Source organism: Rhinolophus sinicus, chromosome 2 (genome assembly GCF_057876585.1).
Source record: "Rhinolophus sinicus isolate RSI-liver-muscle chromosome 2, RSI-T2T, whole genome shotgun sequence".
Lineage (NCBI taxonomy): Eukaryota > Metazoa > Chordata > Mammalia > Chiroptera > Rhinolophidae > Rhinolophus > Rhinolophus sinicus.
Window position 1 is genome coordinate 103449609 of NC_142502.1, and position 12045 is coordinate 103461653.

General features: G+C 41.7%; 1 protein-coding gene and 1 pseudogene across 7 annotated transcripts in view; both read left to right on the plus strand.

Annotated features, from left to right (window-relative positions):
• The window catches only part of SLC26A8 (solute carrier family 26 member 8), an 80871-nt gene extending 75659 nt beyond the window's left edge, over positions 1-5212 (plus strand). For all 7 annotated transcript variants that reach the window (XM_019738818.3, XM_019738824.3, XM_019738821.3 and 4 more), the window contains 3 exons: positions 671-725; positions 825-1009; positions 4431-5212. In XM_019738818.3, coding sequence (XP_019594377.3) covers positions 671-725; positions 825-1009; positions 4431-4832 — 642 coding nt within the window. In that variant the 3' untranslated portion in view covers positions 4833-5212. The remainder of the gene's footprint in view (positions 1-670; positions 726-824; positions 1010-4430) is intronic.
• On the plus strand, positions 3166-4424 carry LOC109450889 (large ribosomal subunit protein eL19 pseudogene; annotated as a pseudogene).
• Positions 5213-12045: the final 6833 nt, after the last annotated feature.

Sequence of the window (12045 nt, forward strand, 5' to 3'; positions counted from 1 at the left end):
TCTATTCATTCTTATGTATGAAGGTGAATATTGACTTGCTTTGAATTGAACTTTAAGATGTATTGCCCCAGAGCATATATATTGGCTGAAGTAAATTTGAGGTCAATATCAAATGCTTCTTAATTGGATATTATTAAATATCTGATGTTTTTACTAAAGTCAAATGCAGTTTTACAGAGCAGCTCTGAATGAGCCGCAGCGTTCCTGAATCCCATTTCCTCCTCTATCCTTGACCATCTCTGGGCCTTGTTTCACCTCCTCTGCTGAGGGAGCCGCAGGGAGAAGCGGATCACTTGCAAACACTAAGCACTAATAAGATGTACTGGCTCTTGAGGACCATCCAGTTTGATCCCATCACACCTGGGCCTGTACTCATATGTACATTATCTCTTGTTAAGTGAACTGTTTCCCCCTTAAGACCATGAGGAACCCTCCCCCTCACTCCCCCCCTCCCCCAGACCATCTGATTCTCTTGTATTCCCAGCACCTTAGACACTTCCTGGCATATGGAAGTCCACCCATCAAATGTTTATAGAGCTGAATTGGGGTGCAAAGGTACATATACCCCAGATAAGTGAACGGCCAAAGGGGTTTTAGAACTCAGCCAACTCGGAGGCCGTTTCCTAGTGAGTGTGAAGATCCCTAACGCTGATTTACTCTCTCCCCACAGATGTGCAATGCCTTCCAGAATGCCAACATTCTGGTGCTTATTGCAGGGAGTCACTGTAAGTATCCTTCACCCTATGAGATGGCTGCGTTTTGTACCCTGGGTGCTCTCCTCCCCAGGTGTCTGACCTAGTGTGTGTTCCGGGTTTGGCTTGTAGTTTCTGTAGTCAGGACGTTTGAGACAGATGACTTCTTTGATGCTGGTATCACCAAGGCCCAGCTGTTCCTCAGCCTCCACGACGCTGTGCTGTTTGCCTTATCAAGGAAGTTTCCAGAGCCCTCCGAGTTGAGTATGGACGAATCTGAGACAGTGATACAGGAAACCTACTCAGAAACAGACAAGGTGGGATGATGTGAAGCATCGCGGTGGGTGGGTGATGACATGGGAGGGAGGTTGGGGGAAGGTGCGGGGGAGACGCCTGATCAGATAGAGATGAGGTTTTTGAGTATGGCTGTGCCAGACTTTGAGATGTTGAAATGCCCCCTTATCAGCTGGTAAATAGCTGTGGACCTGAGACCAGGTTCTCCCAACTGCCATGGCCTCTGGGTGCCATTCAGAGCCCCCACCCAGCAGAGGCCTAAAGGATCCTTTCACAGCAAGCTTGGTTGGTGCTAGTGCCACATCAATGACTACATATTTTAAATATTTCCTCTAGCTATACCTGTAGAATCGACCCCCGCCCCACCCTTCAGATGAATAATAAAACTGATGAAATAGCAGAGGTAAAGATCTGCCAGTCTAACACTTCGGCTATTACTTACATTGTGAGTAATATGATTTCCTCAACCTGACTGAATGCAAAGGAGACTTATTTACAAGCCAGAATGTTTAGCCATTTATTAATACTAAGTAAAGACCTGGGCCTACCCCAGTGTTTGCAAATCAGTGTCTGTGAAGGTTAACAGTTTCCCGCCCAAAAGGAAATTAAAACGCAGATGGTCACCAAAATATTACCGAATGACTAGAAATTATGTTTTTAATTAAACCCCTGATTCTTTGACTTGCTGCATTTCAATAATGTTTGAATTTTTATCACAAAAAAGTATTACCAGAGTAGTGTTTACAAAGACTTTAAGAAGTAGAAGATAGCCAAGTGTGTAAAACAAGGCCCTTTTCATTCTTTTTCTTTTTTAAGTAATGTATTACCAAGTATTTCCCTTGCTTTGTTGAGAATTTTCCCAGATTACGTGCCTCTGCTTATCTAGAATAACTTTTTTCCCAATAGTTAGATTTAAACGTATTTTTTTCTATGTGGGCAGTCTCTACATTTATTCAGTCTTTTTAAATGTTGTATTCATAGTAAATCTTTGTAACTTCCCTCATATAGACAAATCCTAGATACTTTATACTTTGTTTTACATTTTTATTGCTTTTTAAAATGAATCTTCTTTTTCATTATATTTTCTAACTGGCAACAGCTAGCATATAGGAAACCTATTGATTTTTTAATTATTTGGTCATCTTGTGAGTCCTTTTACTAGTCCTAAAAGGTTTCATTGTTAATACTCTTGAGTTTTCTAGATTAAAAACGTATTTTCTATAAATATTTTAAATCTCTTATTTTCCAATTGTTAGAATTCTTATTTCAGTATCATGTATTATGGCATTAGCTAGACCTCCCAGAACAATTAAGTAATAATGATGAGTCTTGTTTTCCTCCAGAATTTAATGAGAAAAGCTTCTTTTGTATCTGTTAAGGATAGTGGTGATAGTTGGCTTAGGATGGACATTATATTTACTATGTTTTTTAAAAAGTATTTTTCCAGTTTACTAACATTCTCATCATCAAGACTTATAGTAAGAAAAGGTAAAAGTTTTTAAAAAAAATTTGGTATTTAATATATCCATTTTTTTTTCTAGCATTTAAGCTAGGGAAGACTAGGAGTGGAAATTTTTCTATGCTGGATCTATTAAATTCAAGATGCCTATTAAACATCGAAGTGGAGATGTCAAGAATGGAAGTGGATATTTGAACCAGCAGATCAGGGGAAGGGTTATAACCAAAAGTCATTGTCACATATAGATGGTAATGACAATTATGGGGGAAAATTGCCTATGGGGGCAGTGTAGATGGAAAAGAGAAGGGTCCCTGGATCAAGTCTTGGGGCGTGCCAACATCAGAAGTCCAGAAAAAGTAGAGGAGACAACAGACAGACCAGGAAGAAGCAACCAGGAAGGAGAGAGGGAAAGCAAAAGAGTGTCATGTGGTGGAAGAGAAGAAAACGTTGGAGGAGAGGTGAAAGTTGTTAATGTGGTGGGATGTGGCTGCAAGGCTGATTTGCGAAGCCTGTGGGGTATCTGCTACGTGCTGGGCTCTGAGCTATCGAGAACCAGGCACTGCCTACCTCAGGGAGCTTAGAGTCTAATAGGGGTGATAGATTTGTAAATAAATAAGGCAATACATTACTGGTACTACGATAGAGGTGTGAGGGGGGGACTGTTGGAACACAAAGGAAGCTAAGCTCCTGGTGAGTGATCTTTGCTCTGAAGGTGGAACGATGAACCGATGTATGTGGATAAGATGGAGGAGGCCAGGCAGGCACAGGGGTCAGCGGGAACAAAGGTAAGCAGTAGGCAGGCACCTTTGGTTCGCTTTATGTCTGGAGCAAACAGTGGGGACTACAGATGGAGATAAGCTAAAGAAGATGGCAAGAGGCCAGGTCACAAAGAGCCCTGCGAAGGATTACCTTTGTGGTTGGAAAGGCATTTAAGATCAAGAAGACAAGGTGTTTGGCATGGCTGCAGCCATGGGTCTGCTCAGGCTTCAGAAAGGTTTGCCTCCAGGGTCCTCCACTGCGGACCAAAGAATGTCTGGTTGGACCCCAGTGCGACCCATGACATGGCCAGCGCCAACTCCCATCAGCAGATTCGGAAGCTGATCAAAGATGGGCTGATCATCCGGAAGCCTAGGACTGTCTATTCCCAAGACAGATGCCAGAAAAACATGTTGGCCTGCAGGAAAGGCAGTCATATGGGTGCAGGTAAGCGAAAGCGCACTGCCAGTGCTCAAAGCCTGAGAAGGAAACCCGGATGAGAAGGATGGGAATTCTTCGCCGATTGCTCAGATGATACCGTGAGTCTGAGATTGACTGCCACGTGATCACTGCCTGTACCTGAAAGGGAAGAGTAACATGTTCAAAAACAAGTGATTCTCATAGAACACATCCACAAGCCGAAGGCTGACAAGGCTTGCAAGAAGCTTCTTACTGACCAGGCCGAGGCCCATAGGTCTAAGACCAAGGCAGCACGTAAGCACCGTGAAGAGTGGCTCTGGGCCGAGAAGGAGCAAATCATCAAGACTCTGCCCAAGGAAGACGAGCCCAAGAAGTAAAGCTCCACCTCTCTTACCTGCACATAGTGGCCTGTATTGAAACTCAGCTCTTCTAGCAATTCTCCAGTAGATAGATCGATCCTTCAATAAAATAGCCTTCATGTGCCTAAAAAAAAAAAAAAGAAAAGAAAAAAGACAAGATGTTTTAGAAAGCCAAGACCTTTGCTGTTCAAATGGTTGACCATGAAATCCAGGCTAGCTGAAAATCCAGAGAAACTGGAAGTTATGGGCTGATTTGACTTAAAGAATAATGAGTAATTGAGGGACCAGAGGGTACAAAGAAGACAAAAAGCATATTTAGGCCAAAAATAGTTTCTACTTTGCCGGAACCCATGGTTTCTGGTACCTTAAGTCCTGTTGTCTTCTGAAATTCCTTGACTATTCAAAAGTTAAATTTAATTGGGAATTTTAACCCATCTAATTGTATTTCAGGATTCAGAGTCAAGACATGAAATGAGCAGCATGATCCCCGAAGCCCCCCAAAATGTAAGATCCAGCTTCCGCAGGATCCCAGACACGATAATAGAGGAGGAGTCAGAGCTGGACATGGAGACGGAGCCCATGCTGGAATCAGAACAAGAAACGGAGCTAGACCCAGAGTGCGAACTGGAGCCTGAATCTGAGCTAGAGCCCGAGACGGAGCCGGAGCCCGAGCCCGAGCCCAAACCCAGGCCAAGGGCTCAGACTTTTCCTCGGCAGCCGTACTGGCCTCTGTATCAGCCTACACCTCCCAGCTCCCCAAGTCAGACTCGGCCTAGGACACAGTCGGTGCAGATGAGGCGGCAACATAAGAGTTCATATTCACCTACAGGAGCAGACACTGAGGAGCCCTAGGAGATGAGCTGGGGAAAAGGGGTCATATTCCCTTGACATATCCTCCCCACCCAAATGGAGTCACTTGCTCGGGAGTCCTGGACTAGTTACAAACTAGCAGGACTTGCTCTGGGCCTCCTCCACCTGCTGCCCTTCCTCCTTGCTCAGCAGTGTGTGCTGCCACTCTTATGTCATAATACTAAGCACCAAGAATGATCTCTGAATTTCATATCCTCATTTCACCTTCAGCAGATGCTCCAGTGAAGGATTTCCTTCTTCGCACACCCCACACCTCTGGGGTTTTTAACACGCAATCTAACTTACTCCTCTCAGCTGTTCTCCTTTCTCCAAAGATATGAGGCTCAAATAAAATATATGACGCTAGTTGCATTTGGACCCTTCCTGCCTCTTCTCCTTTCTCTGCATTCTGTATGCCTAAAGAAATATCAGGTGGGAGAAACCCCAGAAGTGGGTAGACATGGTGGAGAAGAGATGAGCGAAACAAAGAAAAGCTGGGTAGCATTTGTATTTTATATGCAAGGTATCTTTATGGCACTGATGGTGAAAACAGGCAGGTTGAGCCAGGCCAGCCTGTGACGCATGTAGTATAAGGAATCGTTAGGCTGAAGGCATTTTGCCTTCTCTCCAAAGTCAGGATCTTATCCTGCCACTGTTTCAGAACGCCAATCAGCTATACCAGCTGATGAGAATGTCAGCTCTATACAATTCTCCCTGGTCTTCAGATTCCCATTCAACGTTGCTTCCTTCTTATAGGCTTTCAAGACACAGGCAATCTAGAATCTGTACTTTTGGTAGGCCAAACTTAGTTGAAATCTGTGACAGACACAAACCCATTAGGAATTGGAAGTCAGTCATTACTAGTTTGGTTCAAAATCATTCAAAAAATGTCCCCTCCCCCACTGAAAAAATGTCTAGTATTAAGTTACAACCAGAAGGGAAATATAGAGCCTTGGGCAAAGGCATATGGAATCCTGAATTTTATTTCCCACTCAATAAATAAGATTCCTCTTGCTTGGGTACTGAATTTCTCTCATCTGTTAAATCATTGTTAAAATACAGGTGTCTCTTATCACAGATAGCATGCGCATTCACTCATTCATTCTACAAACATTTACTAAGCATCTGCTACATACATAACACCCCAAACTGTGGGGCAGATAAAGTAATATTATCCCTACTTTAGACATGCATAAACTAAGGCTCAGATACGTTTTGTAACTGGCCCAAGGTCATATACAATTGCACGCTAAAATGGGTGGGAAGCCAAGTCACAGCTTCATCTGTTCATGATTACTCGACACATTTATTGAACTCCTACTATGTGCCAGGCACTGTCCCAGGTGCTAAAGATAAAAGATGAGCAGAATAAGTGACAAAAATAATTTTAAATTGTGGTCCTTGAAGGTAAAACTCTGAGGAAACTCTGAGAGCATAGATCAGGAGAACCTGGAACTATCTTGGGTGGCAAGGACATTCTTCCTATGGTAATGACATATGCATATGGCCTGATATCTGAAGGATAAGTAGGAGTTAGGCTTAAAGCAAGTTCCAATGACTGCTAGGGGGGCAGAGCCAAATGGTGGACCCAGGGCGGTGCCCATGGATGAGTACAGAAGGTGGGCACCCAGGGACACAACCAGATGGAGCCTGATGGTAATTACCATAACACCAAGGGCTCAACCAGAAACTGGGTCAAACCAGGAATGAGCTGTCAGGGTGGCAGGGACAGGCACAGAAATGTGGCAAAACCAAGAAAACATTCCACATTTAAAATAGGAGACTGGAAAGTGCACAGAGCCCAGTTTTCATGGGCTGCCACCTTCTCACTCCAGCTCCCTTCTATTCCCACATTTCCATCAGAGGAAGATCTTTAAACACAAAATCAATGGCTTCTGACACTGGGGCAGCAAGTAGTAGATTTTAGAATTTGGTCCTTCCTCCTACAACTGCAACATAGCTAGATATTGGCTTTGATGCATGACCCCAGAAAGACCAACCAGTCTATCTTTAAAGAATATTCTGCTATAAACCCATAGCATCCAGCCTCTTCTAAAGTAATATGACAAGGAAAAATGGTTAATTGATTGTAAATAGTAACTAGTAAAGTGAGTCACGATTAAAAGGCTGAGTCTTCTTCCAAAATGCAGATCCTCTGAAATTCTGAGACTTTACAAAATGCTATGCTTGGGTTGGTTAGTGCACTTTTCATAGCATGGTCATCATTGCAGCTTTTAGCTTTCTAATGAGAAATTGGAGAAAAATTCTGAAGAATGAAACATCAGTACAGACTGGATCTGAAAGTGTAAATGTCTTAGGACAAATTTTCTCCATTACTGAATAAAAACCCTCAAGGCAGCTTATGTTCTATAGTAAATGGGGCATGGTTTTTATATGCAAAAAACTAAGGCGGAATCAATAGAATTGCAGAAAAGTAGATTTGGAAAAGAGACTGGCCAAAATAGGGGACCATAGGTTGCTGTTTCTAAATATGTTAGACATTTCAAAGCCCAATGATCATACCGTGAATCTCAGCCATATCTGATTTAGAAGATATTAAGATGAGACTTTGGACTTGACTTTGAGTTTATAACATATGAGAAAGACATGAATTTGGGGGGGGGGAATAGTGTCAGAGGTGGCATGCTATGGTCTGAATGTTTGTTTCCCAAAAAAATTCATATGTTGACATTCTAACCCCCAAGGTGATGGTATTAGAAGGTGAGGCGTTTGGGAGGTGACTAGGTCACCCTTATAATTATTAATGAGATTAGTGCCCTAATAAAAGAAGCCTCAGAGAGATCCCTCCTCCTTTCTGCCATGTGAGAACAGAGCAAGAAATTGGCCATCTATGAACCAGGAAGTGGGTTCTCACCACACACCAACCCTGCCAGCACTTTGTGTTGGACTTCCCAACCTCCAGAATTGTGAGAAATACATTTTGTTGTTTATAAACTACCAGTCTATGGTATTTTGTTATAGCAGCTCAAATAGACTAAGACACCCAAGGACTTCACTGTATTGCATCTAGATTCAACTCTCATTTCTCGGTACAAATAGAGGAAGTAATGACGTAATACAAAGTCATTAATGATCTCAGTGCTAGGAAGACCATGAGGGTCATCTACTCTAATTACCCATCTAACCTCTTACAATTAAGTTAACAAACAGTTATTGGAAGACTCACCATATCTCAGATACTCTATGTTTCAGTAACTATTGCTGCATAACAATCCACCCCAAACTTAGTGGCTTAAAACAATAATCATGTATTTATTTGCTCATGGTTCTGCAATCTGGGTTGGGTTTAGCTGAATCCATTCATCTAGGGATTCAACTGGGGCTAGAAATCAAAGATGGCTTTACTCATATGTCTGACACCTCAGATGGGATGGCTGGAAGAGCTGGAGACTGGCCAGGCATCTCTCTCTCTCTCTCCACATGGTTTCTCCAGGAGGGTACCTGGACTTTACATGGCCATCAGGGCAGTTTCACCAACCACATTCTGTCGATCAAAGTAAGTGACAAGGCCAGCCTTGATTCATTGTGAGGAGAAATACACTCCACTTCTTGAAGGGAAAAGAGTGTGTGGCCATTTTTAATCTGCCACGCTATGATAAGCACGAGGATAAAAGGATGAGTAAAATATGATTTCTGCCCCCAGTGAGCTCCCAAACCACATACAGGCATTGTGGGAAGGGAGTGTCATGCACTCCTACGTGAAAAGCTGATAGTGAGAGGTAAAGTGCTGTGGAAATATAGATGACAGGAGGTGTTAGAAAGAATGTGGGTCAGGGAAAAGTACTGAGAAGAAATGACATTTGAGCTGGGCATTAAGAATAAGTAGGAATTGTGGGATAAAAGAGGAAGTACACAGTACCACCTATGAAGTAATCTTGCCAAAACATTAAACCTGAATATTATCAACCCTCTAGACCTAACTACCAGATTATAGGAAATATAGGGGCAGAGGAACAGGTTAAATGATGCCAAGGGGGCAATCAGCAGAACTCAGACAACTGAACGGGACAAATGAGCCAGTTTCTTCAAAAAGTAGTTGAAAAACTTCAACTACAATAAAAACAGGGAGGGGAAACCTATGAATTAAGAGACAAGAATAGAATGGGCGGACGTTGTTTGAATCCTGATTTGAACTAATTGGAAAAGAACATGAGAAAACTTCTACTTCTGAGTAAAACGTAGTAGGAAGTAACAGATCACCACTCCCTCTATATTAAGAGAAAAAAAGAATGAATTGTGAAAATAAATGGACTGGTTTCCAAATAATATTTTGAAAGACATTGAAAAGTCGTAGAAGCTAAGAAGACTGAAAGAACTAAGGTTAGGAGAGAAAAAACTCCTTCCTAGGTGAATTGACCATTTTATTTCTTAGTATTATTTGCTGAATCTGGAAACAGGCTTTCCTGACACAGAGGGACTCTACTAGGTAAAAGCAAAACCAATGAAGCTTTTGGTGGCCACTTGAGGTGTCGTGACAAATGGACTGGTTTCCTCTTTGAGACATTTGCTGAGCGCCAGAGCCACTCAGGAGGTTAGGAATTGGACTGCAAAGGCAAAAGGAAAACTCCCACAGTCTCAAAGTATTTTTGTCTGGGAGACAAAGTTCACTAGGGGAAGGGACCTTTAAGCACACAAAAGATCTTGCCCTTGAGACATTTGAAACCAGAGATGGACTAGGTCAAACTAAAGTCACAACATACTCTATTTCTGACAGAATTGAGACGATCAGTCTCTCAACTTATTTGCCTAATAAGAAGCACGTATCCTGTCTGGAGAGGATTTTTTTTTTTTTTTTTTTTTTTTTTGCACAATATCCCACATACAATTAAGAAAGAAATCACAAGGCATTTCAAGAAGCAGGAAAGAATGTCTGATAATTGAGTTAAAAAAAAAAAAGCGTACAATAGAAGCAGTGCCGCAGACGATTCAGGTGTTGGAGTTAGCAGTCAAGGACTTCACAATAACTATTATAAATATGTCCAAGAAAGTAGAGTAAAAGATGGACAAAAGTTAATGAAAAGGTGAATAATTTCAAAAGAGAAGTATAATCTACAGAAAAAGAATCAAATGGACATTCTAGAACTGAAATACAATATTGGAAAATAAAAACTCACTGGACTGGTTTAACAACAGACTGGACACAGCAAAAGATAGGATTACATAACTCAAAGACAGTAAATAGAAAATATTCAAAATGAAGCACAGGGAAAAATGGGGTAAAAACAAAATAAAACAGAAAAGAATCTTCAAGACATGTAGGACATAGTCAAATGACTAAAACACAATAATGTACGTGTTTTAGTAGTCCCAGAAAGAGAGAAGAGACTGGGGAAAGTAATATTTGAAGATATGACTATGACTAAAACTTTGCCAAAATATTAAAGATAGCAACTCAAAGATTCAAGAAGGTTTGCAAACCCTAAGCAAGATAAATAGAAAGAAAACCAAGCATAGGCATGTGCAATGACCAGCCAGGAAAGGAAGGAGGAGGGACACAGGCTAGAATAGGGCTAATTGATTATTCATTTAGTAATATCTAATCTACTTATTTAGCAATATGCAATAGTAAAAGACAAAGGCAATTAATAGAATGTGCTAATGACAGAAAGTAAAGGCGGTTAAGACTAAACTATATACATTGATAACAATGTCATGTCAAAGGAGTACACACACTTATAAGTTCAAGAGATCTCAACATATGTTTACTATTGATCAAAGATCACTTGGCTAAATACACAAATAACATCAGTAAGGAGTATCCAAAAGCAGTACTGAGCTCTACAGAATAGTAACTATTACAGTAGATGCAAAAGCTCATCAAAGTGGGGGAGAACAACACTGGAAAAGTCATAAATCAAAACTTTGCCAGATCTGTAGCTGAGAGAAACTCAGGCGTCTCCCACACCGCTGTTTGTTAGTTCCCAAGAATGCTGCTGCTGTTGTGGTCTTTGTTGTTAGAAGTCAAGGCGTTTTCTGACGCTATAAGCTGCAGGTTGCATATAAGTTTTCTAGATGCTAACAAGTTCTCAAGAAGGCTAACCATGGAGAACAGCACTGGAGAGGCCAGGAACCAGCCAGCCCTCACCAGGTCCACGGTGGAAGTCAGGACATCCCCTGGTGTTGTAAGCTGCATGTTGCTGGACGTCTTCAAAATGTTAGAATGATGAGAAATAACCAATGACAAATGACCAAATGATGAAATAATAATAACATTGCCGACTGACGTCTGTCTTATATATATTTTCTCAGATGTACCTTAGAGCCAAGTTTCTTGTTCCTGCCTCCCCCTCCGGGAGTGGCCAGTTCCGGGAGGGTCCGGCAGTTACTGATATGAGTGCTGCCCATCCGGCCGAAGGGCCAATTCATCCGGATAAGCAATATCTACTGTTCTTGCTTGGGACCATTAGCCCAAGGTCTTCCAAAGCCCAGCAACGTGCCTGTCACATTGTTCTGATATAACTTAGCTACTTCTTCACTGCATCTGCTGATGTGGGCGAAACAGACAGAACAAAGAGGGAATTCTCTGAACCCCTGATCAAGAATTTCTTTAACCGTAAGCTAACTATCACCTCACAACACGGACAGAACAGCAAACATCATCTCATATCTCCCCTACTTGAGAGAATGAGACCAAACAGAAAACCTCATCTCACATCTCCCCTGCTCGGGAGAATGAGACCAAAGGGGGAATTTACTCAACCCCTGATCACAGCACAGTAATCACCTCACATGCAGGAACAGATAAAAGTTAATAGACAAAAGCTCACATCAACCAATGAGGACAAATTTTCTTCAACATCTTCCCTACAGCATGTCATAGTCAAATTGCTGAAAACCAAGATGAACAGAAAGTCTTAAAAGCAGCCAGAGGAAAAAAGACACATACTTTCAGAGAAACAACACTTATTGCTGACTTTTTAACAGAACCTGAGGAGAGCCAGATCATAGAATGACATCTCTGAAGTTCTGAAAGAAAAAATAATCAGCTGACCCAGTGAAAATATCCTCTAAAAATGAAGATAAAATAAAGATGTTGTTAGACAAACAGAAATTGAGAGAATTAATTACCTAGAGATTCACTCTACAAGAAATAGTAAAGAAAGTTCTTCAGGCTGAAGGAAAAATGACTCCAGAGGGAAGCTAAGAACTGCAAAACGGAACGAAGAGCAAGGGAAAGGTTAAACATGTGGATACA